This window comes from Durotheca rogersii (assembly GCF_024521655.1).
Source record: "Durotheca rogersii strain YMJ 92031201 chromosome Unknown GGS23scaffold_28, whole genome shotgun sequence".
In the NCBI taxonomy this organism is placed as follows: domain Eukaryota; kingdom Fungi; phylum Ascomycota; class Sordariomycetes; order Xylariales; family Xylariaceae; genus Durotheca; species Durotheca rogersii.
The window spans coordinates 126,418-146,921 of NW_026251259.1; the positions used below are offsets into that span (position 1 = coordinate 126,418).

At 54.9% G+C, this 20,504-nt stretch overlaps 7 protein-coding genes across 7 annotated transcripts; 5 read left to right on the forward strand and 2 right to left on the reverse strand.

Moving 5' to 3' along the window:
* The first annotated feature begins 67 nt into the window (after nucleotides 1–67).
* On the forward strand, nucleotides 68–2,337 carry GGS23DRAFT_261697 (cytochrome P450 monooxygenase). Its single transcript, XM_051512356.1, has 6 exons — nucleotides 68–371; nucleotides 430–679; nucleotides 746–1,355; nucleotides 1,423–1,556; nucleotides 1,638–1,925; nucleotides 1,992–2,337. Exons 1-6 carry the CDS (start codon nucleotides 285–287, stop codon nucleotides 2,171–2,173), a joined length of 1,551 nt encoding a protein of 516 aa, XP_051368508.1. The 5' UTR covers nucleotides 68–284; the 3' UTR covers nucleotides 2,174–2,337.
* Nucleotides 2,338–2,971: 634 nt separating this feature from the next.
* GGS23DRAFT_261936 (uncharacterized protein) lies at nucleotides 2,972–3,717 on the forward strand. Its single transcript, XM_051512357.1, has 2 exons — nucleotides 2,972–3,392; nucleotides 3,496–3,717. Exons 1-2 carry the CDS (start codon nucleotides 3,071–3,073, stop codon nucleotides 3,600–3,602), a joined length of 429 nt encoding a protein of 142 aa, XP_051368509.1. The 5' UTR covers nucleotides 2,972–3,070; the 3' UTR covers nucleotides 3,603–3,717.
* Nucleotides 3,718–5,619: 1,902 nt separating this feature from the next.
* On the forward strand, nucleotides 5,620–8,158 carry GGS23DRAFT_583685 (uncharacterized protein). Its single transcript, XM_051517291.1, has 6 exons — nucleotides 5,620–5,771; nucleotides 5,829–6,306; nucleotides 6,394–6,501; nucleotides 6,567–6,943; nucleotides 7,007–7,945; nucleotides 8,021–8,158. The coding sequence occupies exons 2-5, from the start codon at nucleotides 6,139–6,141 to the stop codon at nucleotides 7,596–7,598; spliced, it is 1,245 nt and encodes a 414-aa protein (XP_051368510.1). The 5' UTR covers nucleotides 5,620–5,771; nucleotides 5,829–6,138; the 3' UTR covers nucleotides 7,599–7,945; nucleotides 8,021–8,158.
* Nucleotides 8,159–9,914: 1,756 nt separating this feature from the next.
* GGS23DRAFT_599989 (uncharacterized protein) lies at nucleotides 9,915–10,913 on the reverse strand (the record flags this gene model as incomplete). The annotated part of the gene is made up of 1 exon (XM_051519004.1): nucleotides 9,915–10,913. The coding sequence occupies one exon, from the start codon at nucleotides 10,911–10,913 to the stop codon at nucleotides 9,915–9,917; it is 999 nt and encodes a 332-aa protein (XP_051368511.1).
* Nucleotides 10,914–11,529: 616 nt separating this feature from the next.
* GGS23DRAFT_261975 (uncharacterized protein) lies at nucleotides 11,530–13,188 on the reverse strand. The gene is made up of 2 exons (XM_051512358.1): nucleotides 12,642–13,188; nucleotides 11,530–12,586 (listed from the first exon to the last, which is right to left on the reverse strand). The coding sequence occupies exons 1-2, from the start codon at nucleotides 12,992–12,994 to the stop codon at nucleotides 11,845–11,847; spliced, it is 1,095 nt and encodes a 364-aa protein (XP_051368512.1). The 5' UTR covers nucleotides 12,995–13,188; the 3' UTR covers nucleotides 11,530–11,844.
* A 2,697-nt stretch (nucleotides 13,189–15,885) lies between these two features.
* GGS23DRAFT_261990 (alpha/beta-hydrolase) lies at nucleotides 15,886–17,426 on the forward strand. The gene is made up of 4 exons (XM_051512359.1): nucleotides 15,886–16,494; nucleotides 16,550–16,637; nucleotides 16,690–17,042; nucleotides 17,106–17,426. Exons 1-4 carry the CDS (start codon nucleotides 16,281–16,283, stop codon nucleotides 17,306–17,308), a joined length of 858 nt encoding a protein of 285 aa, XP_051368513.1. The 5' UTR covers nucleotides 15,886–16,280; the 3' UTR covers nucleotides 17,309–17,426.
* Nucleotides 17,427–19,142: 1,716 nt separating this feature from the next.
* Nucleotides 19,143–20,441, forward strand: GGS23DRAFT_262021 (Ca2+ regulator and membrane fusion protein Fig1-domain-containing protein). The gene is made up of 3 exons (XM_051512360.1): nucleotides 19,143–19,399; nucleotides 19,471–19,539; nucleotides 19,654–20,441. Exons 1-3 carry the CDS (start codon nucleotides 19,369–19,371, stop codon nucleotides 20,352–20,354), a joined length of 801 nt encoding a protein of 266 aa, XP_051368514.1. The 5' UTR covers nucleotides 19,143–19,368; the 3' UTR covers nucleotides 20,355–20,441.
* Nucleotides 20,442–20,504: the final 63 nt, after the last annotated feature.

The window sequence follows — 20,504 nt, forward strand, 5'->3', positions numbered from 1 at the left end:
ATGTTTCTCACTCCAGCGATAATACATCCCGACGCCTCCTTTTACCGCCTTTGCTACCCTCCTCCTCTTCGTCCTATCAAGCTAGGGCTACCCCAACTCTCGGTGTCATGCTATCCAGAACCTGCTTCTCCTTGTATCACCTTCGAGCTCCCTAGCCATAGCCGGGTTCGCATTATTATCTTTCCAGAACCCTCTGAAGTTCAAGCCTCCTCTCGCCACTTACTGAGAACCCGTTGTCATTTGTCGCCAACACTGGCGGGCTTGAATACCTCCTAGTGTTCGCTATGACGTACACGTTGCTGGGTCCCGCTCTAGTAGCAGTAGTTCTCTACCTCGTCTACCGCGCGGGATACACATATTTCGATCGAAAGGCAAGTCTTCTGCTGGCATCAAGGGATGTCATGGCAGTTATTAATTGGTGGTGTACAGTCGGTGCCATGTTCGGAGAAGCAGGATGCGTACGCGCACGACTCGCTCCCATCGGCCAGCAGATGGCCACTGGGCCTCGACCTGCTGGCGTCGACACTGAAGGCGTCCGATGAACTGCGTCTGATGGAGTTCTTCCTCGACAATTTCCGTCGATTCGGGAACACCTACCGACAGGTTATCGGGTGGAACACGTCCATCCTCACTATCGAACCGGCCAACATCGAGGCGATGTTGCTCTCGAATTTCAAGGGTGGGCGGTGAAACCAACGACTAAAACAACGTATTCAACCATGCTGACTGGGCTGGCGTCGTTCAGATTGGGGGTTGGGCCTGCGACGCACCATATTCTTTCCGCTCCTCGGCGACGGCATCTTCCTCCAGGAGGGCGATGCGTGGAAGCAGTCCCGCGACATCTTAAGGCCGCACTTCTACCATCGCCACTACGAGAACCTAGACATATACAGACCGCACGTGGAGAACTTGCTGGATGCGATCGCCGGCGAAGCGACACGCGTCCTTAACCTCGAACCGCTCTTCTTCCGCCTCACGCTCGACGTGACCACCGAGTTTCTCTTCGGCGAGTCCGTATGGAGCCAGCGGCCGAGCTCGAGCGAGGTGGACCACGGCTTCGAGAGGGCCTTTGATCTAGCCCAGGGCATCTCGTCCAAGCGGCTCAAATTCCAGAAGCTATACTGGCTCGTCGACGGCAAGCGGCTGCGGAGGGCATGCGACACGATCCACCGATTCGCCGACCACGTCATTGACAGGACGCTGACGAGCAGCGACGACGAGGGGAACCGGTCGAATACGCCGTTCCTGCGAACGGTAGCGCAGCACTACCCCGAGCGAGACGTTCTCAGGGGTCAGGCGATTAATATCCTCACTGCGGGGCGGGATTCTACCGCAACGTTTTTGTCATGGGCCTTGTAAGCGTCACCCACCTTGGATTGTCGACTTCGATATAATGAGACCGTTCTCACAAGCAGTCTACAGCTTCCATCTAGTGAGACATCCTGAGATCATGGAGAAGCTCCGAGAGGAGGTTTCCCAGGTCGACGAGACGGTCACCCCCTTAACGCGGGCAGGCCTCGTTCGGATGACGTACCTACAGAATGTAACCAGAGAGGGTACGCGATATGATTGATATTTCTATTAACTTCAATCATCACATGCTTTCGTTCAACTTTCGCTGATACGTATCGAAATAGTCTTACGCCTCCATCCCCCGGTGCCCCTCATATCTCGCACTGCGCTGAGGGACACGGTGCTCCCCGTGGGTGGCGGACCAGACGGACAGTCGCACATCCTGGTTCCCAAGGGGACGAGCGTGCTGTACAGCGCCTACTGCATCCAGCGGCGTCCCGACATCTACGGGATGGACGCCGAGGTATTCCGCCCCGAGAGGTGGGACGAGGAGCCTCTCCGGTCTCGGGATGCGACACATCGTGGATGGATCTTCTTGCCGTTCGGCGGCGGCTCTCGGACCTGTCTCGGGAGTACGTTGACATAGGCCCCTATTATCTGTTGAGATCTGACCGTGCTGATTCGTCTCATCCCGGCAGTGGACTTCTCGCTCACCGAAGGCGCGTACACGATCGTGCGCATGCTCCAGCGCTTTCCCTCCATCAAACTCCCGGCGGGCGAGCAGCTGCAAGCTACTGGCCAGGAGAAGCAGACGGTCACGATAGCTCTGAAGCCTGCGGATGGTTGCAGGGTAGATATAGGCAAGGAGGATTGTGTCTAGGCAGAGCCTAGCCCTTTTGATACACCCTGTAAATAAGATCATGAGGCCTGAGCTGGGAGTAGAACCCATGGAAACACCGCCAGCTTTCCTTCCGTCCTGTGTGATCTGGATCCCGGCGGGACACTGTTCGTTGATTCAACTCAGTGCTTACTTGCTAGTATGTTCGACCTACCCATCCAAAGAGACGACATACGCATGACTTGGGGTTTGACTGGATGAGCCCCTTTATGAGCTCGCGTACACACCAACATGCTTAGGTACCTCGTGGAGGCGCCGTAAAGGCGCTTCATTATGTATCGATCGCTAATGTTAGAAGTATGCCCACGAATCAGAAATTCCATGATGCTGTGAAGGCGTTCGGGACCACGATGTCCTCATATTTTCGCCCTAGACCGCCAGCCATCATGCTAGCCCCTTCAATACAATATAATAGAGTTGGGGGCCAGCCGGAGATCCTAGCCTTGCGATGCAGGCGATGTGTCAATTCGCTTATCTTGTTCCTCACCAGCGCCCCGAGCTGTAAACGTGAGGGTAGCTTCCACACTCGCTCTCCTATGAGATAACCGCGCCGCATTCCACCCTCAACTACATAATCGACACTCCCCTTGCCTCTAAATTTCGGTTTCTGCTTCATGGCTTGGTTTTACTGCGTCCGCCCTGCGGATTTGGTGGTGGCTTATGCACTTATTACTGGACTCTGGTGAGATATATCCCTTGTCAGCTGGCTTCGTCTACGTACATATTAACCTGTTCCCGCGTATCAGCTAAGCTGTTACGCTCGAGACTTTGCTAGGGCGGCAACGAAGGGCGATTGCGATATAATAGCCTACTAGTTCTAACAGCATAGAAAACGTTTACCCAGAGTCGTTATCGCCGTCATCACTTGACACCCTCCTCATGGGTCCCTATCTCACCCCTAAAGACGTGAAAGGCCGATGTCTCTCACCACAGACTAAACTCGATATTGACGACGGTCTTCATGATTTAGAGCATGATATTTATCCTGATATCACCAACTTTTGCGAGCGCTATGACGGTTACACTCCAGTTATCAAGGCTTTTATCAAGGACAGCAATGCCACCCTCACTCTATTTTCAAATGTCGAGATCCTCGCATATACCATACACGATGGATTCAGAATCAACATGACTGCGGATACGTACGTAACCTATTGGTGTAGCTGGCAGAATTGTGGCCTGTTAAGAGCCACATCTGAGTGTCAGTAGCCCCTTTTCTAAACCTTGGGCCTTTTATACGATCCTGTCTATCGATGTTGACCTTTTGTCATCTATCTAGATGTGTCTTCTCATGGATTTTATAGTACTAACAACGTGGAATCGACATGGGAGAACACCAACCCTCCCGGCGCCGGCGCTGAATATCTTGGCGTCTTACATCCCGCCAGGAGGTCTTTTCGGCTATAGCTGAACTGACCCCCACACTCGCCGGATGCCCTTCAACGACGTCGCCAAGACAAGCCGGCTCCTATCAAATCAGATCTATCCCCCGAGTTACATGGAGGGCCGTGGGCTGTGCCAACTAGTCAGGGGTGTACGAAAAGCCCTGCCATCACGAATCTTGTTCGAAGGAAATATGTCAACTAAGACCGTTTCTGCCAGGAATACAAATGGGGGTTCTCATTCGTTCATGTATTCGTCATGATGATGTGGTTATTTTTGTGGACCATCGGGATTCTCATCGTGTGGATCCCGACACGTCTTGATCAGGGGAGCCCAGAAGTGTCCAAGGGGTGGGAGGCCCTCCTGCTCTTGGCTCAGGCGATGGACAGGCAACCCGCAGAAATCGACGGCGATCTGGGCGCACTCGAAGAAAAGCAAATCCAAGATAGGATCAAAAAGCGTTCGCGAGGCGGCAGCGCCGTATTAGACGCCTCGAATACGCAGGTGTCTCGGAGCTTAGCACTAGCTTGTGGAATTAGATCAACAATCGCTTATGGGAAGGGCTGAAGACGATGAAGTGGCAATAGTGGATTGGTTTCTGTGCCGCAGCCCAGGGGCATCGGCCTCTAGGTCAATGCTGGTAAACCATAGCCCAGGGTGCTTTCGCTGAGACGCTGCTAACACTGATGCTTGGCACCACGAATACTGTCATCTACGTTACCGGCACACATGTTCACCGAGGTCACCGCTGACAGGCTTGATACGATGCGGAGCCCGTCTTTCTACCTCGATATATCTAACCAAGAACATGCACAGACTTTCGTGCGAGATCAGCTGAAATGCCCTACTTGTGTATAGCTCGGTGGATCTACCAAAGTCAACAGCCCAGTCGGTCTTTTCCGGGGGGGTCTAGGTATACATTAGCAGATCGTTGCTATCTAACATGGCAGTAAACAAAACGATGGTGCACAAATTAGGAACCAAGGCTGCCGATCAAGACCAAGTTTCGTGGCGTCGACACACGGGCCTCGTCGTTATTGCCCGGCCGACACGATAACTTCGGCATACTAGCTGAATAAGTAGAGGTCACTTCTTGACATCTTGGTACATAATTATGATATTAGATCCGCCAATCGACTACGAAGGAGGCTATATTAGAGATCTTACCATCGTTGCTTGAATTCGGGTTAGCTACTGCTTGGTCTAGCAGGGGAAAGCCTGTGAATGGTTTGGCCAAGGCGAGCTGATGAGCACTTTATGCCCACCATCACCACAGCATACCTCACATAGGACGCGTGAAACCTTCCCCACAACCACCTAGCCTCCATCCACGGTCCGAAGCCAGAACTTGGCCACATGGGTAAGATGGGTGAATAAGAGACGTTACAGTAGGAATATGCCGGCTCTCGACACGTGATTCCCATACTTCTTTATGCAAAAATCCCCCAGGCCTTTCCACAGGGCGCCCCGGCTTCAGGAGGCCCAGGGAAATGGTTCCTCTCCTTTTGGGAGACCCAACACTTTACCCCAGTCCGCTCCTCCGCTTCTAGAACGGCTCGCATCCCCCGATGCCTCCCCAGTAGTCGATGGGCAATTACGCAGCAGATCATATTATATCGTGTGACAATTCCAGTTTCGTGACATTAACCGGCACGTATTTTTCGCCCGCGTTGTCTCTCCCATGCAGCATCGACTGGAACCCCAGAGCGACACAGATACCACCACATCTGCAAGCGTTATTATGCAAGTGCGTCGTCTGTATGTACGTACGGATTTCGCTCCGGAAATGGCGCACTGAGAAGCAGGGCTCGCTAAAATTTTCTGCCGGCCCTGTCCTGTTGATGGGACAAGCTCCCCAGATGATGCCGTGATAGGTGCGCGGAAGCGAGTCAGGAACCGGGTCCACGGTTCGAAACTGCTATGGATACCCCTAGACTGCATTGCGGATAGTGTTCAGCATGGCGTCCTGGGGGTTCAAGGCAGCCCTATAAAGGGCAAGGCTCGTTTCCCATTGACGGCTCTAGTCCTCGTAGTATGATCCGTTCGGTTTGGCTTCTCGCTAAGTCTTATGTTGACCATGCCATCGTAGCAGCGTCGTTCCCGTTGCGGCAACTAGCTCCGCCCCATCTCCTAGGGACTCCCGGATTCGAAATTCTCGGGAGTTAAAGAATCCTCATTATACCTGCCATCTCTATATGTAGTATTCACCCCCCTTCTCTCCCTCCAACCGCCGATCTGATTAGCCTACTTAAAGAGATCGGCTTAGGGCGATAGGGCGACGCTATGGGCCGACGAGAGCGGCTTTGGGCCTTTTAACATATAGCGGCCAGCTCCACCGGCGAAACGTGCCCCATACGTCTTCTGCGATTTCCCCTTCAAGCCTCCCAACGCCTGAATTCCATCGACGGACACACTCAAATCCGAAAGAAGCTCGACGCGCGATCTCCTGCTATGGATAATCGTCTAACGAAGCACCCCGACTTCAAACCTAGTTACTGAACGGGCACAGGAGAGGGAGGACAGGACTCACCGACTGGGGACGATAGGTGGCTGCCTAGCCCGGTATGGATGTCGACGATGGCCTCCCTCATGACAGGCGCGGCTGTGAGACGATAGTAGCCGTGTCGCTATGCATGTCCTTTGCTACAGTGGCTGTGTGTTTGCGACTCTACGCAAGACAGTTTATCCTCAGACAGCTATGGGTGGACGATTATCTGGCGATAGCCGGTATGGTAGGTCCTCCCACTCAGGAATAGGCCGCAACCCACCTCTTCTGGGGGAATCCGAGGATAGAAGATGTCTGACCACGGCCCTACTAGATCGGAATGATCGTGAACGGCATAGTACAATGCGTCCAAACAGGATACGGGCTCGGCGACCACATTTGGGACTTGGGAGACGACGAGCGAGCAATGACTTTCTGGAAAGTGAGGACCCCGGCGTTCGCTATCCGCGTAGACGCGAATTGCTAATCCAAACCGACCTGCCACAGCTCTTTTACACGCAAACTATCACCTACAGCACCACGCTTATGTTTATTAAATTCAGCTTCTTCTTCCAATACTATCGGCTGATCCAAGACGTCCCGCATTACCGTGTCTTCTACATTACCGCAATGGCCGTGGTCAGTGGCTGGGTCATTGCGCAAGAGTTCATCCTCATATTTACGTGCACACCCATCCCGAAGTTTTGGAACTCGGACCTCCCAGGCACATGCATGGACGGCAATCTCATCGGATGGATGAATGGGGTTGGGAATATCGTTACCGACCTGATCATACTCGTGCTTCCTATTCCTGTTGTGTGGAGGTTGAACTTGAAGCGGGGGAGGAGGTGGGCAGTATTAGGAATCTTCGCCCTCGGATTCTTGTAAGCAACCCCGGTGTCCTACGTCGGACGAGGATGTCAGACCGATACTGACACCATTAATAGTACTTGCGTCGTGTCGATATGCCGCCTCGTCTTCTTCGCGAAGCTCAGCGCGGACTTCACCTACGACCTCGTCGACGTTGCCGCCTGGGGCGAGGCCGAGGCATCCTCTGGTCTCATCTGCTCGTCGCTCATCGCGATGGGCCCCTTGATACGCCGATTTTCCCATCGCTTCCGATCAGTAGACAAGGCGTCGGCCACCCCCGGTTATCCGTTCGCGGGCACGGGCGCCTTTTCGCGGCACACTCTGGACAGAGATAAGAGTTTGCTGAGAGCTAATTCGAGTTCTAAGAAGCAATTCGACGGGAGCGAGACCGAACTCAACCGAATAGACCCGGATCAGCAATTATCGCGGAAGGATGAGATGCACGATGATGGAAGTACAAAATCATCGGGGTTGGAGCAGTCTACCAGTAGCGAGTACCCAGGGCCGATGCCCGACCTTCGGTTAGGCCTTAAAACAGGGATACAGACCATCATAAGTTCCGGGGACCACGATAGCATACGTTCTCCGCTGCCCACAGATACCAAGGGGATTGTGGTGAGGCAGGTTTGGTCCGTTCGCAACAAAGAATCCACTGAAAGAAGTCCTTAATTTCGGCAGGGAATAAGGTCTAGTGGTTTGCAGGCTACAGGATAACCTAATAACAGAAGTTTCTCCTTGACATTCGTGAATATATCCAGACATTATCTACTACTGGATGGCTATATGGACAACAGAAGAAGACTAGAACGTGGCCATAGTAATCTCCCTCCTGTGTGGTAGAAATGCCGTGCCGTCCCTAAATCCCCTTATTATATCCCGCCTATCTGACAAGAGTGTCATCTCGAGAATCATCCTATCCTTGTCGCCCATGAAAGGTAAGTTCTCAATTTATATCCTTGGTCTTCTGACGATAGCTGCATTTAATTGTGTCATAGAACAGCAAAGTACTGTTAGGCACCTGACCAACAGAGCTGTTAGTGGACAACTAATCAATGTGCAAGGAGTAGAGTTGTCAAAGCGAAGAAATAATTACCTCAAGGAGAAGCTACCTCACCTCGTTAAAGGTCCTGTGAGGTTGGTGTGTGATGGGGACTAGGGCCTGATCTGGCGGAGTAAGGCACTTCTCAGGCAGCTCTCTACCAGCTCTCTTCTGGGACCCCGTACTTGACTTTCAGCTCTTCTGTGAGGGACTCGCACGTGAATACACGGATTGTCTGAAAAGATTCAAAATCCTGGTACATCTGTGGCCCTAAATTGCATGTTAGCTTAGATTCTCTTGTCCAAGGCCACATAGGTACGTTCATCACTCACCATCTGCGTCTGTTTGAATCTTGTACACAGCCTCTTCCAGGGATTTCCGCATTTCGTCATCCCGAGAGATATGTTCGAAGGCCAAATCCATAACGGGAATCCGACTCTCGAAGACATACCTGTCCCCTATGAGTGTCCTGACTCTTTGACGATGCGCCTCGCAATCGTGGTGCCTATAAAACAAGGCCGCGTGAAGCCTCCGGCCTACGATTGCCCAGGATACATGCTGGTGAGCTTTCTCAATGGCCTTTTCGTTCTTCCATATGTCTCTGGCATTTTCGTATTCGGACCCATTGGCTTTGTAAAACTGGTAGAGAGCTCTCTCCTGGAGGGTGTGCTTCTGGCAAAGATGCCCAAAATTGATCCGGGTCTCGCCACAAGGGCGGTTTTGGCAGAAGGCCTGTATGAATCAAGCGTTAGTTAGTCAAAAGTTACGCTTGGTCAAAACCATGGTTAGCCAAAAGCCATGGTTAGCCAAAAGCCATGGTTAGTCAAAAGCCACGCTTCCGAATTCCAGGGATGATACCTGACACAACTGTTCACACATGCTGCTGACAGCTAATGGCAGAGTAAGAGATTTCGCAGATGGGGAAAGGCTGAAGCACTGGGCTGAGGTAATAAACAATAACGCGGCAATATATGTGTGCTTGAAGATCGCCAACTCGAAGTATTTATATATAGGTGAAGGCAGAGACTGGTGGGCGGCGCATACTTCTCTCCTAGTGAAGTGTACCATTTGATAGAAGGGCAAGTGGCTGTAGTTGCCTTAGAGATAAGTTGCTCTCAGAGATACAATAGATCACTACAATTCACCACTTAAGTTAGAGTGATGTCTAGGATGCTAGGCAGCCAGTAAAGAGGCATCCACAAATGGAGTCCCATTGCTGCCTCGGACTTATGATTCTCACCAGTTACAAGGCACGCAGGCACCAAACCAACTGGGCTAGACAAGTAATCTTTCTAGAAGTTCGATGACCGGCTCCTAAGCAAGGCGTGGAGGGCAGGGATGCCCTTCCCCCAATGGAGAGCCACACCATATCTACAGGAGCCTGATAAAGTGGGAGGTTGAGAAACAGCTCCCCCTACTCCGTACTAGAGCCTCGTCTAGTATTATTAAAGCAGGATGGCAAATATACCCCTTTTCCAAGATCCCCCTAGCTATTTACACTTAGTCGAGTGTTGACCTCAGATACGGCGTCTTTAAGGGAAAAGGGGGGAAGAAGGGACGTGTCTACACCTCTAGCCCAAGACGCCTCACATATCAGACTCGGACGTGTGAAACAAAGTAAATAATAATATTTAATAGCTTAGTTGGGCCCACCAAACTTATCTACGGCCATGTGCAATGCCATTGTTCCTACGTGGAAAAGGGGGTCAGCAGTGAAGATTAGCAGAACGACGGTGGCGAATAAGCACTCTCTACACCGCAATTCACCTCCCCCTCGACGAAATGATACGTACAAACCTCAAACCGCCACCCTTTAACACCTTATGTACGTAGCCTTGGTCATCCTCCCGATGGCTGCTATTCAATGAGCCACGTTGATAACATCTCACGGTCGGCGAGTCCTCCCCTTACCCTCCTGACCCCTACCGCCTTGCCCCCTTTACCCCTTAAAACGGATAGGCCGGGCAGTAATGGAGGTGCTGGGCCCTAGCCTGCTTGGAGACCTTGTGGCGGCAGTGGCGCCTGGCCGCCGCGGCGCCCTCGTGGGGGCAGGGGCAGTAGTGGTCGGCGAGCCCGGCGACGTCGTGGGGGCAGGGGCAGTAGTGGTCGCCGAGGGGCTCGGTGCGCCAGCGGGCGCGGGGGCACCAGTGGTCGAGGGCGGCGGAGACGTCGCCGTGGACGGGGCAGGCGCGGGCGCGGGCCAGCGCGCAGGCGTCGACGGGCGCCTGGCCGGCGGCGTGGAGGGGGCAGTAGGCGGCGCAGTCGCGCGGCGTCTCGGCGTAGGGCGCGAGGTCGAGCGCGCCGTCGGCGTCCTCGCCGTCCTCGACGTCGCCTCCCGCGCTCGCCGCCAGCCCCGTCGGCCGCCCCGCCCCGTCCACCGCCACGCCCACGTACCCGTGCAGCACCAGGTTGTCCGCCGCCGTGCCGAACGCCAGCGCCAGGTGCGGCGCCGCCGCCGCCGCCCCGTGCGCGAACCAGATCCGGTCCGGGTTCCACACCGGGATCCGCGCCCCGTCCCGGTCCACGAACTTGCTCGCCTGCGCCGCGCACCGGATGTACACGTGCGTGATCCCGCACCCTAGCCGCTGCGCCGCCTGCCGCGCTACCTCCTCGTTTGCCGCCCGGATCGCGCCCCCTGCGTCGCGCGACGGCATCTTCCCCAGCCACATGATCGCCGGGTCTTCGACCGTCCCGCTGCCTGAGATGCGCGCCTCGTCGTCCTCGCCTACGAACTTGGGCCGTGGTCGGCCTTCGGGAACCTGCATGCCGGGGTACCAGCGCTTAGGGCCATCCCCATTCTCCTCTTCAGACGCAGTTTCCGTCTTGGCTCTCTTAGGTTGTGGCTCTTCCGTGGTAGGGGATGCCATGTCTTCCCGAGTCTCGTCTGTGGCGATTTCACCAACCTTTCGTTTGCCAAAAGATACGCGGCCCCGAATGCCTCCCATATCGGTTGTGCGAGGATATTATCTTACTGGGGAAAGTTATTGCCCAGTCAACTTAATATTTGCACAAGGTCTGATGCCGATTCGAAGGACGCTCTGGTCAAGCGTTCTCAACCAGTGGCCCTCGTACGGAGCGGACTTTTCAATCCCAATCGTATTTGAGGCTGTTAAAAGGGACAAACCTATTGTTTCCCGCCCTCAAAGATCCTGTTATGCTCATAAAGACAACAGCAGACTCCCAAATCGTGTTATGGCTTCGACCCCCCAAAAGATCAAACAAAGACCTCGAAAGGGACATGGTAGCGGGATTACAATAAGCAATTATACGCCGGGTGTAATGTTATGTACACAGGACATGACACCCCAATGAAGATGTGAGTAAACCTGGTACTCGTAGGGAATTTTCGCCTTGTAACAATTCCTTGTGATACTCGTTGCTAGGGCACGTGAAGTATATGGATATCTCCAATAAAGGGGAACATTCGACCTATCACTACCTGTCTGAATGCCTTTGTCCTTAATTAAGAGGAGTTTATTAGTCAAGTTTACGTGGATTGATAACTCGGCAGGCTAGAGAGGCTGGGGCAACACGGAGGTCTCCACGAATATGCCATTCATTCATTCATACGTTATCTATCTACTTATACACAGGCGAGATCGTGAATGTCATGAAACTTTCACAGGGGAAGGGGAAACCGGGGTGTTTGGGTACGTATATACAGAGGTCAAGGATGGCTTCCGCGAAGAGGAAGGGGAAGAGAGAGAGAGAGAGAAACAGCCCGCCCTAGATAACGCCTGCCCACCGTCCTTTTTTTCGTCGTAATAATAATACACCGTAAGATATGACACCCATGAGACAAAGTGTGACATGAAGCCTCGCCCGCGAGGGCCTCACGAGCCGAGACAGGGACGAAACGAAGAACGCATCACGCAACTATAGCCCCCAGCCAGTCAAGGAGATCTCGCCTGGAAGCGCGCTGATCCATTCCTCAGTAGGGTCGGGGAACTCGGCAGGGATCTGGCAGGTGTCGAAGTTGAGGCCGCCCGGGATGTCTGGGCAGGTGTCCATGCCCAGGGTGCCGGCATTACAGGTGTCGATGATTCTCTGGAGGGTGTCCGGGTCCCACCCGGACACGAAGTCGGCGTGCGAGCTATACCCGGTCCTGTCGCCGTTGGACAGCACGAAGGGCTGGTTCTGGCCGTCCTCGTCCCAGTCGTTCTGGAACTGGGGCGTGTCGTAGTACACCTCGTAGAACAGGTGCGGTACGTGTATCCAGCCCGAGGGGCAGTCCCATTTCCAGTCGGGGGTCATGGACGGGAAAGCCATGTTGTTCTTGTAGTCGTCTAGGCCGGCTTCCGGGTTGTAGCAAGACGGCATGTGGATGTCCTGCCGCAGCGGAGAGCTGTAGCCGTCGCAGTTGGTGACGGGGAACCCGGCACCGGCTTCCTTGTTCAACGGATCCGCCAACCCCGCCGTCTTGCCATCAGATCCGGGGGGGTACCGGTCTGCAGCCGGGTTCTGCTTAGGGCAGGACCACTGCACCGGCTGGATCTCACCCTGGTTGGGATCCAGTTGGTAGCTGCCCGTAGCGGGAGGAGTCCTCTTATCGACGTCACCACTCATGATCTTAAGTCCTGGCGGGAAGGCCTTGATCTCGTCGTGAGTAGCATCGAACCTAGTGCATATACAGTTAGGCATAAGCCAATGAAGACGCAAACCGGGTTCCTTACTTGTAGTATACGTTCATGTAGAACAAGGGTACTTTCTTGAAGGTTCCATTCACCGGTGATTGGAACCACAGGTTGGGGACCCAGTAGTTGCTATGGTCGTTGGCGATCTTGGCACTGGTGCATTGGGCCCCCAGGAGTTGATCGCCCTCGATAGTAGTAGCAAAGTTGCTGCCTCCCATGATCGAATGGGAGTGGGTTGCGACCACACCTGGGTTGACGATCGGGTCCATCCTCCCCTCCGCGGCGAACCTCCCGGGTTCGTTGTTGAATCGCAGGACAGCGAACGTCTCGAAATCCTTGGCGGCTGCGCCAGCAGCCAGTGCGGCGAGCAGGTAGGTACTTGTCGACTTCATGGTGAGCGGGCTTGTCGAGAGGACGGTCGAGGAGGCCACAACCCATCACGGGAGAAGATCGTCCCGTCAGCACGATATATACTCGCCGAGTTCCCACACATCGTGACGGGCCTCACGTATGGTCACCGAATATAGCTGTTAGAAAAAAACCGTTGACGCCCCGCAAGCCAGGTTCTCAGGTAAAGACGTAATTAGTCGAGTTGCGGCGTCGTGTATAGCATGGAAATCGTCCGAGGCCCCTTTGGGTAACAACAAAACGCGCCGACTGACCAAAACCAGTAGGTACATCGCCGGGAGGAAGCTTGGTATCAACTTGCCGACACTCTATCGTCGACGCTGCGAGGGCCGCACCAACGTGTCATGATAGGTCAGCAAATTGTGAGGATTCTCAGGGGCACTCCTGGCGTGCTGGGCTCCTCCTCGGCCCCGGCGCCAGAGTGGCCGACCGCGGCCTCCACGACTTCGACGTCATGTTGCTAATTTCATCTCGCAAAACACGCGGTATCGTAGAACTATCATGACATGACGCCGCTTTGGCGAGAGTTGATGACTCTTTCGTTTCCGTAGCCGAGACAAGAAGAGACAGCAGCACCTGAAACCTATTTCTGGTAAGTAGGTAGATTCGACAGCTATACGGCCAGTCGGGCAGTGACGCGATGGGCAGTTGGAAAGGTATTAGCGCACATCTATAATTGTCTTGGGAGCCATTCCGGCGACGCGTTTCAGCGACTGGTCGATTGGCAGGTCAGACGGGATTTGTCCGCCTCCTCACCGTGATTTATCTAATCTATGTCTACCTACCTATCTACCTACCTGGCCCGCTGCCTACCATCGTGGATCCGCCCACCTTTGCGGTTAAGACAACTGCCCATATTGGTTGTCCCGTAACCTACCGCATCTTTATTCGAAAGTTCCTATTTTCGTGTGCCGTCTATTTTGGGCGTATGATGTTTGACTGCTTACCGGTTGTCGCCGTGTTTTAAAAAAGCGACGACCTCGCTCTAGAACGCATTTCAGGTGGAAGAGGAGGCGGTGATACTCCCTGTCTACAACCCCTCTGGACGCCCTGTCGAGTCCTGTACGGCTCACTCCAACGCCTGTCTTAGTTACGTATCCACGTAGGTATTATCTACGGGAGTTGCTCAACGGATTAACTGCGACCACCGCCAATCTGCTTAACCATGGTCCGTCCCTCCCATCATCACAAATTCGAGGATGCTATTTGCAGGCTCAAATGGCCATTGTGTTTGGCCCCCAGCGTGTTTTCCAGGGGCCACACGGGGAAAATAGGTGTCTCATACCTCCATCGTTGAACACGCATTCTCCCGACACCACCCATATACACCAGCTCTTCATCTTGGTATTTCGCGACACGAAGCCATAACCATCTGTTTCTTCTATACCTAGTGACCATCGCATCGGGTCTGGAGATCAGCACACATACGCTTCCTTGGCATTCTCCGAGCCACCCAACCGGGTCGTAGTTTGCCTCCTTATCCTTCGCTGGCCCCATGTAGGTATGTGTACGGTAGAGCGCTTCTTACTTCGCAGGACCACGCCAACATATGTACGAGCACGGGATTTTGCTGTTACCACGCAGTGTATCTGATCCACGGACGAAAATATAGGTAGGCAGGTAGGTAGGTATCGGAGACACGGAATACATGTGCATATATCACTGTGCTTACTCATAAAAGACCGAGGCGACCTCATGTCCCTCAGATGCACATGCGTGAGCAAGACCTCTCTGTCTAAGAAGACAGGATTGCTATCGGTTACTAACCACCCCCCTGTCATTTTTACTAGGAGATAGGTATGCCTAACACCTAGAAGCTGTCTCTTTCTCTGGGAGGGCACGCGAGGCCGATTGAGATGGCCATTTCGCCTCCCCTGGGTAAATCCGTAGAAAAGCCACAACGACCGGGTCCTCGCTTATGAGTAGATTAAGGGCGTCTCCCCTTCGCGGATTACACTAGATGTCTGAAGGCCAGAGTTCCACCACCTTGAAGATGGTTTGTACGTACATGTAGGTCAGCACTTGCCATGTGGTGATGATGGGGCTTGGCTGGCGTTCTTCTACCCGCTCTGCCTAGGGGCTGGTGACACCGATAGGTGGCTGCGTGGCATTTGGCGTGGAATACTAACGACACTGCTAAAAAAAAAAAACGCCGTGTTGGGCGAAGATAGAGACATCTACGCAGCCTCGGCGTATTGTAGAAACGCGCATCGGTGTTGCTGGCCTGTCTGTCTACTTGCGCTGTGCCTGCAGGGAATACGCTAGTAATTCAACAGAGTAGACCGCTCAAGATCGACAGCACAGCGAGAACCGACTCCAGTCGCTCGCGCATTGTTAGAAGGACGTAGGTATCGGACTGCCGAGGCTCTACGAGAGAAAGGAGGCACAACAGGGGGACTGTCCGATTCACGGAAGATTCTACGTGCCATATGCGAGCCTCTCCCCACATTTCGATGCCGGATAGATTGACGTGATGCATATTCCCGTATTTGTCAGGGTTGCATACCACTGCCGCGAGCACGAGGCCTCGTCACCACTAGTGCTTCTACTCACTCCGGAGTAGAGCGGACCCGAGATCGCGGCCCTGGCGGCCGGGTCGGAAGTTTTTCTGAGGCCCTAGAAGAGCCAGAAACGACGAGAATATGCAAAGAGATGACGTGCCTGGCTATGAGGTCCGCATAGTTACAATCGAGATGGCCGAGTCAGACACGCATAGGCAATCTGGATACGGGCCGATTTGGCTCGTCACCCGAACCTAGCATTATCTGCCATCATAGTGAGGTGATATTACCGGCGCCCAGTCACAGGGTGCATCGGCCCTCAGCTACCCGTGTTGGTGATGGCGTGGGTGGCCGTGTAAACTATCCTTCTTATTAGGAGATCTAAGGACCTCCGGTTATCATATCAACACCGGCAAGATCAGAATTAGCCGAGATACGCCGCCCGTACTTACCATCGAGTGAAGATCCGAGCATGCCGGTGGGGAGACCAGCTTGGTCTGAGAGAGGGTTCCCCTCACTGGCCGCTCTTGGCTCGCTTTACGGGGGTGGGTGTTGATTAGGTCAAGGTCATAAGGGGGTGGAGGTTGGGCTTCGACAGTAATCTCCTTGTGCGGGATATCCTCACGAGCACCAGCAGTTCCGGTTTTGCAAATCATCCGGAATGTCGTAAAACGCGATGATTGGTCGATCTCCCGAAACCCACACCGACCGGTCTCGACCGCGCTGAGTCGAGACGTGCGCGGTGATAGTATAAGTCACCCTCGCTTCCATGACTCGTATCTCTGCCGATGATTTCACTACCTTTCAATCCTTATCGGCACTGCCACAGTCGAATATGTTAAACTTATCGTCGCTACTTGCCCTCTGGAGCCTCGGATCCTGGGCCGCCACCGCACCGGGGCAGGAAGACTGTCCTGTCACGGGGGTTCCAGTCATCGCCCATACCGGCGAGCCGGTGGGAAAGGAACAGGTTTATAACGGGAGTGCGCGCATTCACCAATATGGCGGCCCGAGATGTGCCCGCTGACATCGAAGTAGCCAACCAGTACGTCACAGGCGAAGCATCGGACGTAGGCGTGCTGTACTTGACAGACGTATTCGGCATCCAGCTGCCCCAGAATAAACTGTTCGTGACGGCACAACCCCTCTCGCCGACCCCATCTAACAGTAGGTCCAAGATTGGCGGACAGCTTCGGTCGGGCGGGCTACATCACAGTCGCGCCGGACTTATTCAACGGCACGCCGGCGCCGGGGGATATCAATGGGCAGCCGAGCTTCAATCTGACCAAATTTCTCGCCGATCATCGGCCCGAGATCACGGACCCGATTATTGCGACGGCCATCGACTTCCTGCGCGCCGAGCTCGGCGTCGAGAAGGTAGCCGTTACAGGATACTGCTTTGGCGGCCGTTATGCGTTCCGCGTGCTCGCCGAGGGCAAGGGGGCCGATGTAGGATTTACCGCCCACCCGAGCCTGCTCGAGGATGCCGAAATATCCGCCATCACAGGTCCAATCAGTGTCGCGGCCGCAGGTTAGTGCCCCCACGTCCCTTTTTCCCTGCAGATTTTATCGGCGTCCTGACTCGCTCGCCCAGACGGAGACGACCTCCTACCCCCCGAAAGGCGGTTGCAGATCGAGGCCGAGCTTCTGCAGACTGGTCTCCCCTACTCGGTCGCGTTGTACGGCGGGACGAGGCACGGGTTCGGCGTGCGAGCAAATGTTTCGAATCCGCAGGAGAAATTCGGGAAGGAAGAAGCTTTCTTCCAAGCGATCCGGTGGTTCCGAGCTTGGGCGTAGTAGACTCGACCTATATTCACAGCACGTCACAGAGAGCGGCCTAATGGATTAGACACAGACAAGATATAGCCGCATTTAGATCCTCATCGCACGCGCCGCACCGCACCGAGGTAGGACGAAATGCGGAAGCCGTCTACGTGTCGAGTCCTGCAATTGACCTCTCCTTCTTGGCATACATAAAATCGGCATTTTTAGTGAATACAACGGGGGACTGCATCGCCGAACAAGACGGTTACCTAGCAACGGCGAAGGATCCAGGGACCGCTAGGGACAGGCGGTGATTCCCGGATATCGGCAACCTTGGGGGGGATACGAGACGCCTGGGTGTTCGCGGGACAATGCCAAGCAGCCGGAGATGTGGACATAACAAGAACACTCGTAGCAATCCGTATGGCTGGGAATCGATGCGCGCGCAGGGCTTGGCGTACACTCGTCGACGTCGGGCAGGGGTAGGGATGGTTGGGCTCACTTAAGTAGCTAGTCGCCAAATCGCCTACACGGTTGAGGCGAAGCAAATAACAAATCACTTCGTAGTTGCGCCGGCAGGTATGAATATGGTAAAAGGCGTTCACCGCGAACATAGACATCAAGTAGGCACAGGCACGGATGGGACGGGGTTAGAGGGGGAAGAAAGAAGGCAGGAAATAAAAGTCGGAGGAACGTGGGAAAATAAAACGGCCGAGATTCGCGTCGGGACGGGAGGCACGTGCGGACTATCGCACATTTCAATGTCGAAATTGGTGGGGTCTGCCGGGGGGAGGCCACGTCATTTATACATTTCCCGTTGGCTGGGAGGGAGGATAAGCACTTGATTGGCCTATGCGTGTGGCTGGGAGTGGAGAAGTACGGCTGACGCCACAGCGGCAGCCACGGCAGCCGCCACAGGCCACCGCTTATGCAGGAACAGACACCTATGCACATGTGCAGATGTATATCTCGATCGTATTAGATGCATAACCGCATTATCTGCCTACGACCTTTTCCCCTGGAGCCAATCAGCGCCCCGTTGCGCCTCCCACTTTACCCGTTTAAGCAGCAAAGGGGGGCTGCTTGGCGGGATCGGGGCCCCACCTTGGGCCTTGCGCGACAGGGGCGCCAAGAACCGACCGGGGCCTCCAGCTGGGCGCCATCGCTCCAGCAACGACCAGCCACATCTTTTCTATTTACTTTGGGCTCGCCAAGGGCCCGAAAACCCGGCCTTACAACTGGCAGCCATCCAACCCAAAATCCAGGTGGCAGGGCCAATTACACGCCTCTCTCTGCTGCATCTTCACTTACGCACCGCAACTCGCCAGATCGTCTGGCTTGCACCTCAACTTCCCAACCCCCTCTATTCTGCGCGCCATCGTAGCACCGGAGACCAGAAGAACCGGGACAGCGAGAAACCTGGGAAGCCCGCTAGCGAAACGAGTCTCTCTTATCCCACCCAAGAGAGAGAAAGAGAGATACGATTCCCTTCCTCCTTTCTTCCCCGATCGACAACTCTCCGCGGCAGGGCACACACAGGGCAGTTAATCCCCCTAGAGAAAGGGAAATTGAACTTCTAAGTTGCAATACCATACCATACCTTTGCCTTACCATACCATACATACCACTGTCGCCTACTCTCCTCCGCTCACTTCAATCCACACCCTCCCTTCCACCTCATACCGCATCCACGGAACCTGCCTCGTCCCTCCTTACCGTGTGCACCAGTCTGCATCCGCCGTCTGGCAAGTGAAGAACAGGACGCTCACAATATCTAGTACCGACGAGCGCGACCAGGCGGTCTTTTTATCTGCTGCACGACGACTGCGCGCCTCACGGGGAAGTAGTCCGCGAGCTGCATTCCAGCTTCGAGATCGACGGTGCCTCAGCATTCCATCTCAACCGTCGCGCCCCCCCCGAGCCCCGCCGTCGCATTCCAGCGCCGACGTCGCCGCCGCTACTGCCGCCGCTGCTGCTTCTGCTGCGCGAGAGGCCGAGCAAATCACGCCGTCGCTCCACGGGAGGACGGGAGTGGAGAGAGGAAACACAATATATAGCCTCGGGAATCTGGGAACAACTATCGTACAGAAAGAATGGCAGATAGGTTCGAGGTCGGCTGGTACCGTAAGTCGCTGTCCTAACCTGCCTCCGGTAACGAGAAGGAATGCATGCTAACAAATACGTTTCGCTCCTAGGGTTCATACCGTTTCTAGGCTACCACCATGTCTTGATGATCCTGATCGCCATCTCCATAATATTACTCTGTACGTCGCGGCGCGCATTCCTGCTCTGTTCCACTCCTCCTCCTCCATTCCCTCCGCATGCCCCGGCCGAAGGCATGTGAACACGCCGGCTAACGCGCAATCGCGGGCGAACAGCGCTCCTGCTGGCCGGCTGCTCGTCGTCGTCACCGCTGATCCCGGACATCTTCCTGCTGTCGATCTACTACGAGCGGTACACGGCGGTGCCCGACACGGCGCAGGTCGACTACAACGTCAACCAGGCGATCGGCAACATCGTCGGGTCCGCGCACCTGCAGGCCCGCGTCGGCTACTTCGGCATCTGCATCAACCCCGACGGCGGCGCCTGGCTCTGCAGCAACAACGCCACCGCCCTCGCCAAGGAGGTCGCCGTCGACCAGGACCCGCTCAACCTCATCTGGCTCGCCAGCCAGTTCAAGGACATGATCGTCTTCCCCTACCTCATCATCATCGCCATCATCTTCGCCTTCGTCTGCTTCCTCCTCCTCGCCACCTTCCCCGGCTGGCACGAGGAGGAGGACAGCGAGGGCTCCGACCGCGAGATCAAGCCCTTCCCGAGCCGGCCCGTGTCGCAGGTCGCGCTGGCCATCATCTTCATCGCCTCCATCTTCGTGCTCGTGTCGGTGCTGTGGCAGCACACCGCCTCCGTCGCCGCCTCCGTCATCGCCGAGGACTTCGGCAACGGCAGCGTCCGGTCCGGCATCGGGAGCAGCGCCATGGTCCTCGGCTGGTTCAGCTTCACCCTGCTCATCATCGTCACCATCGGCCTGCTCGTCATGATACTGAGCATCCGCGTGCTGACGCAGCTGGCCGACTAACAGCCGCTACGGCGCCGAACGCTACGCGCGCGCGCGAATGTCGCGGGCGAATGACGACGAGACGACCGGCGGTTGCGACGACCGGCGATGACGAGAGAGCAACGAGAGAGAGAAAGAAGAACAAAATCATAAAAAAGATTTATTATACGG

What these genes read in the sequence shown, in the direction of transcription:
- GGS23DRAFT_261697 (XM_051512356.1), top strand. Translation starts at nt 285, where the DNA reads ATGACGTACACGTTGCTGGGTCCCGCTCTAGTAGCAGTAGTTCTCTAC. An exon ending in GTTGCTCTCGAATTTCAAGG is followed by an intron (nt 680 to 745) that starts GTGGGCGGTGAA and finishes GGCGTCGTTCAG; the next exon opens with ATTGGGGGTTGGGCCTGCGA. An exon ending in ACAGAATGTAACCAGAGAGG is followed by an intron (nt 1,557 to 1,637) that starts GTACGCGATATG and finishes GTATCGAAATAG; the next exon opens with TCTTACGCCTCCATCCCCCG.
- GGS23DRAFT_261936 (XM_051512357.1), top strand. Translation starts at nt 3,071, where the DNA reads ATGGGTCCCTATCTCACCCCTAAAGACGTGAAAGGCCGATGTCTCTCA. An exon ending in GTTAAGAGCCACATCTGAGT is followed by an intron (nt 3,393 to 3,495) that starts GTCAGTAGCCCC and finishes TGGATTTTATAG; the next exon opens with TACTAACAACGTGGAATCGA.
- GGS23DRAFT_583685 (XM_051517291.1), top strand. Translation starts at nt 6,139, where the DNA reads ATGGATGTCGACGATGGCCTCCCTCATGACAGGCGCGGCTGTGAGACG. An exon ending in ATCTGGCGATAGCCGGTATG is followed by an intron (nt 6,307 to 6,393) that starts GTAGGTCCTCCC and finishes CGGCCCTACTAG; the next exon opens with ATCGGAATGATCGTGAACGG. An exon ending in ATCTTCGCCCTCGGATTCTT is followed by an intron (nt 6,944 to 7,006) that starts GTAAGCAACCCC and finishes CACCATTAATAG; the next exon opens with TACTTGCGTCGTGTCGATAT.
- GGS23DRAFT_261975 (XM_051512358.1), bottom strand. Translation starts at nt 12,994, where the DNA reads ATGAAGTCGACAAGTACCTACCTGCTCGCCGCACTGGCTGCTGGCGCA. An exon ending in TACATGAACGTATACTACAA is followed by an intron (nt 12,587 to 12,641) that starts GTAAGGAACCCG and finishes TATATGCACTAG; the next exon opens with GTTCGATGCTACTCACGACG.
- GGS23DRAFT_261990 (XM_051512359.1), top strand. Translation starts at nt 16,281, where the DNA reads ATGACTCGTATCTCTGCCGATGATTTCACTACCTTTCAATCCTTATCG. An exon ending in GGAACAGGTTTATAACGGGA is followed by an intron (nt 16,495 to 16,549) that starts GTGCGCGCATTC and finishes ACATCGAAGTAG; the next exon opens with CCAACCAGTACGTCACAGGC. An exon ending in AATCAGTGTCGCGGCCGCAG is followed by an intron (nt 17,043 to 17,105) that starts GTTAGTGCCCCC and finishes TCGCTCGCCCAG; the next exon opens with ACGGAGACGACCTCCTACCC.
- GGS23DRAFT_262021 (XM_051512360.1), top strand. Translation starts at nt 19,369, where the DNA reads ATGGCAGATAGGTTCGAGGTCGGCTGGTACC. An exon ending in GTTCGAGGTCGGCTGGTACC is followed by an intron (nt 19,400 to 19,470) that starts GTAAGTCGCTGT and finishes TTTCGCTCCTAG; the next exon opens with GGTTCATACCGTTTCTAGGC. An exon ending in CATCTCCATAATATTACTCT is followed by an intron (nt 19,540 to 19,653) that starts GTACGTCGCGGC and finishes GCGGGCGAACAG; the next exon opens with CGCTCCTGCTGGCCGGCTGC.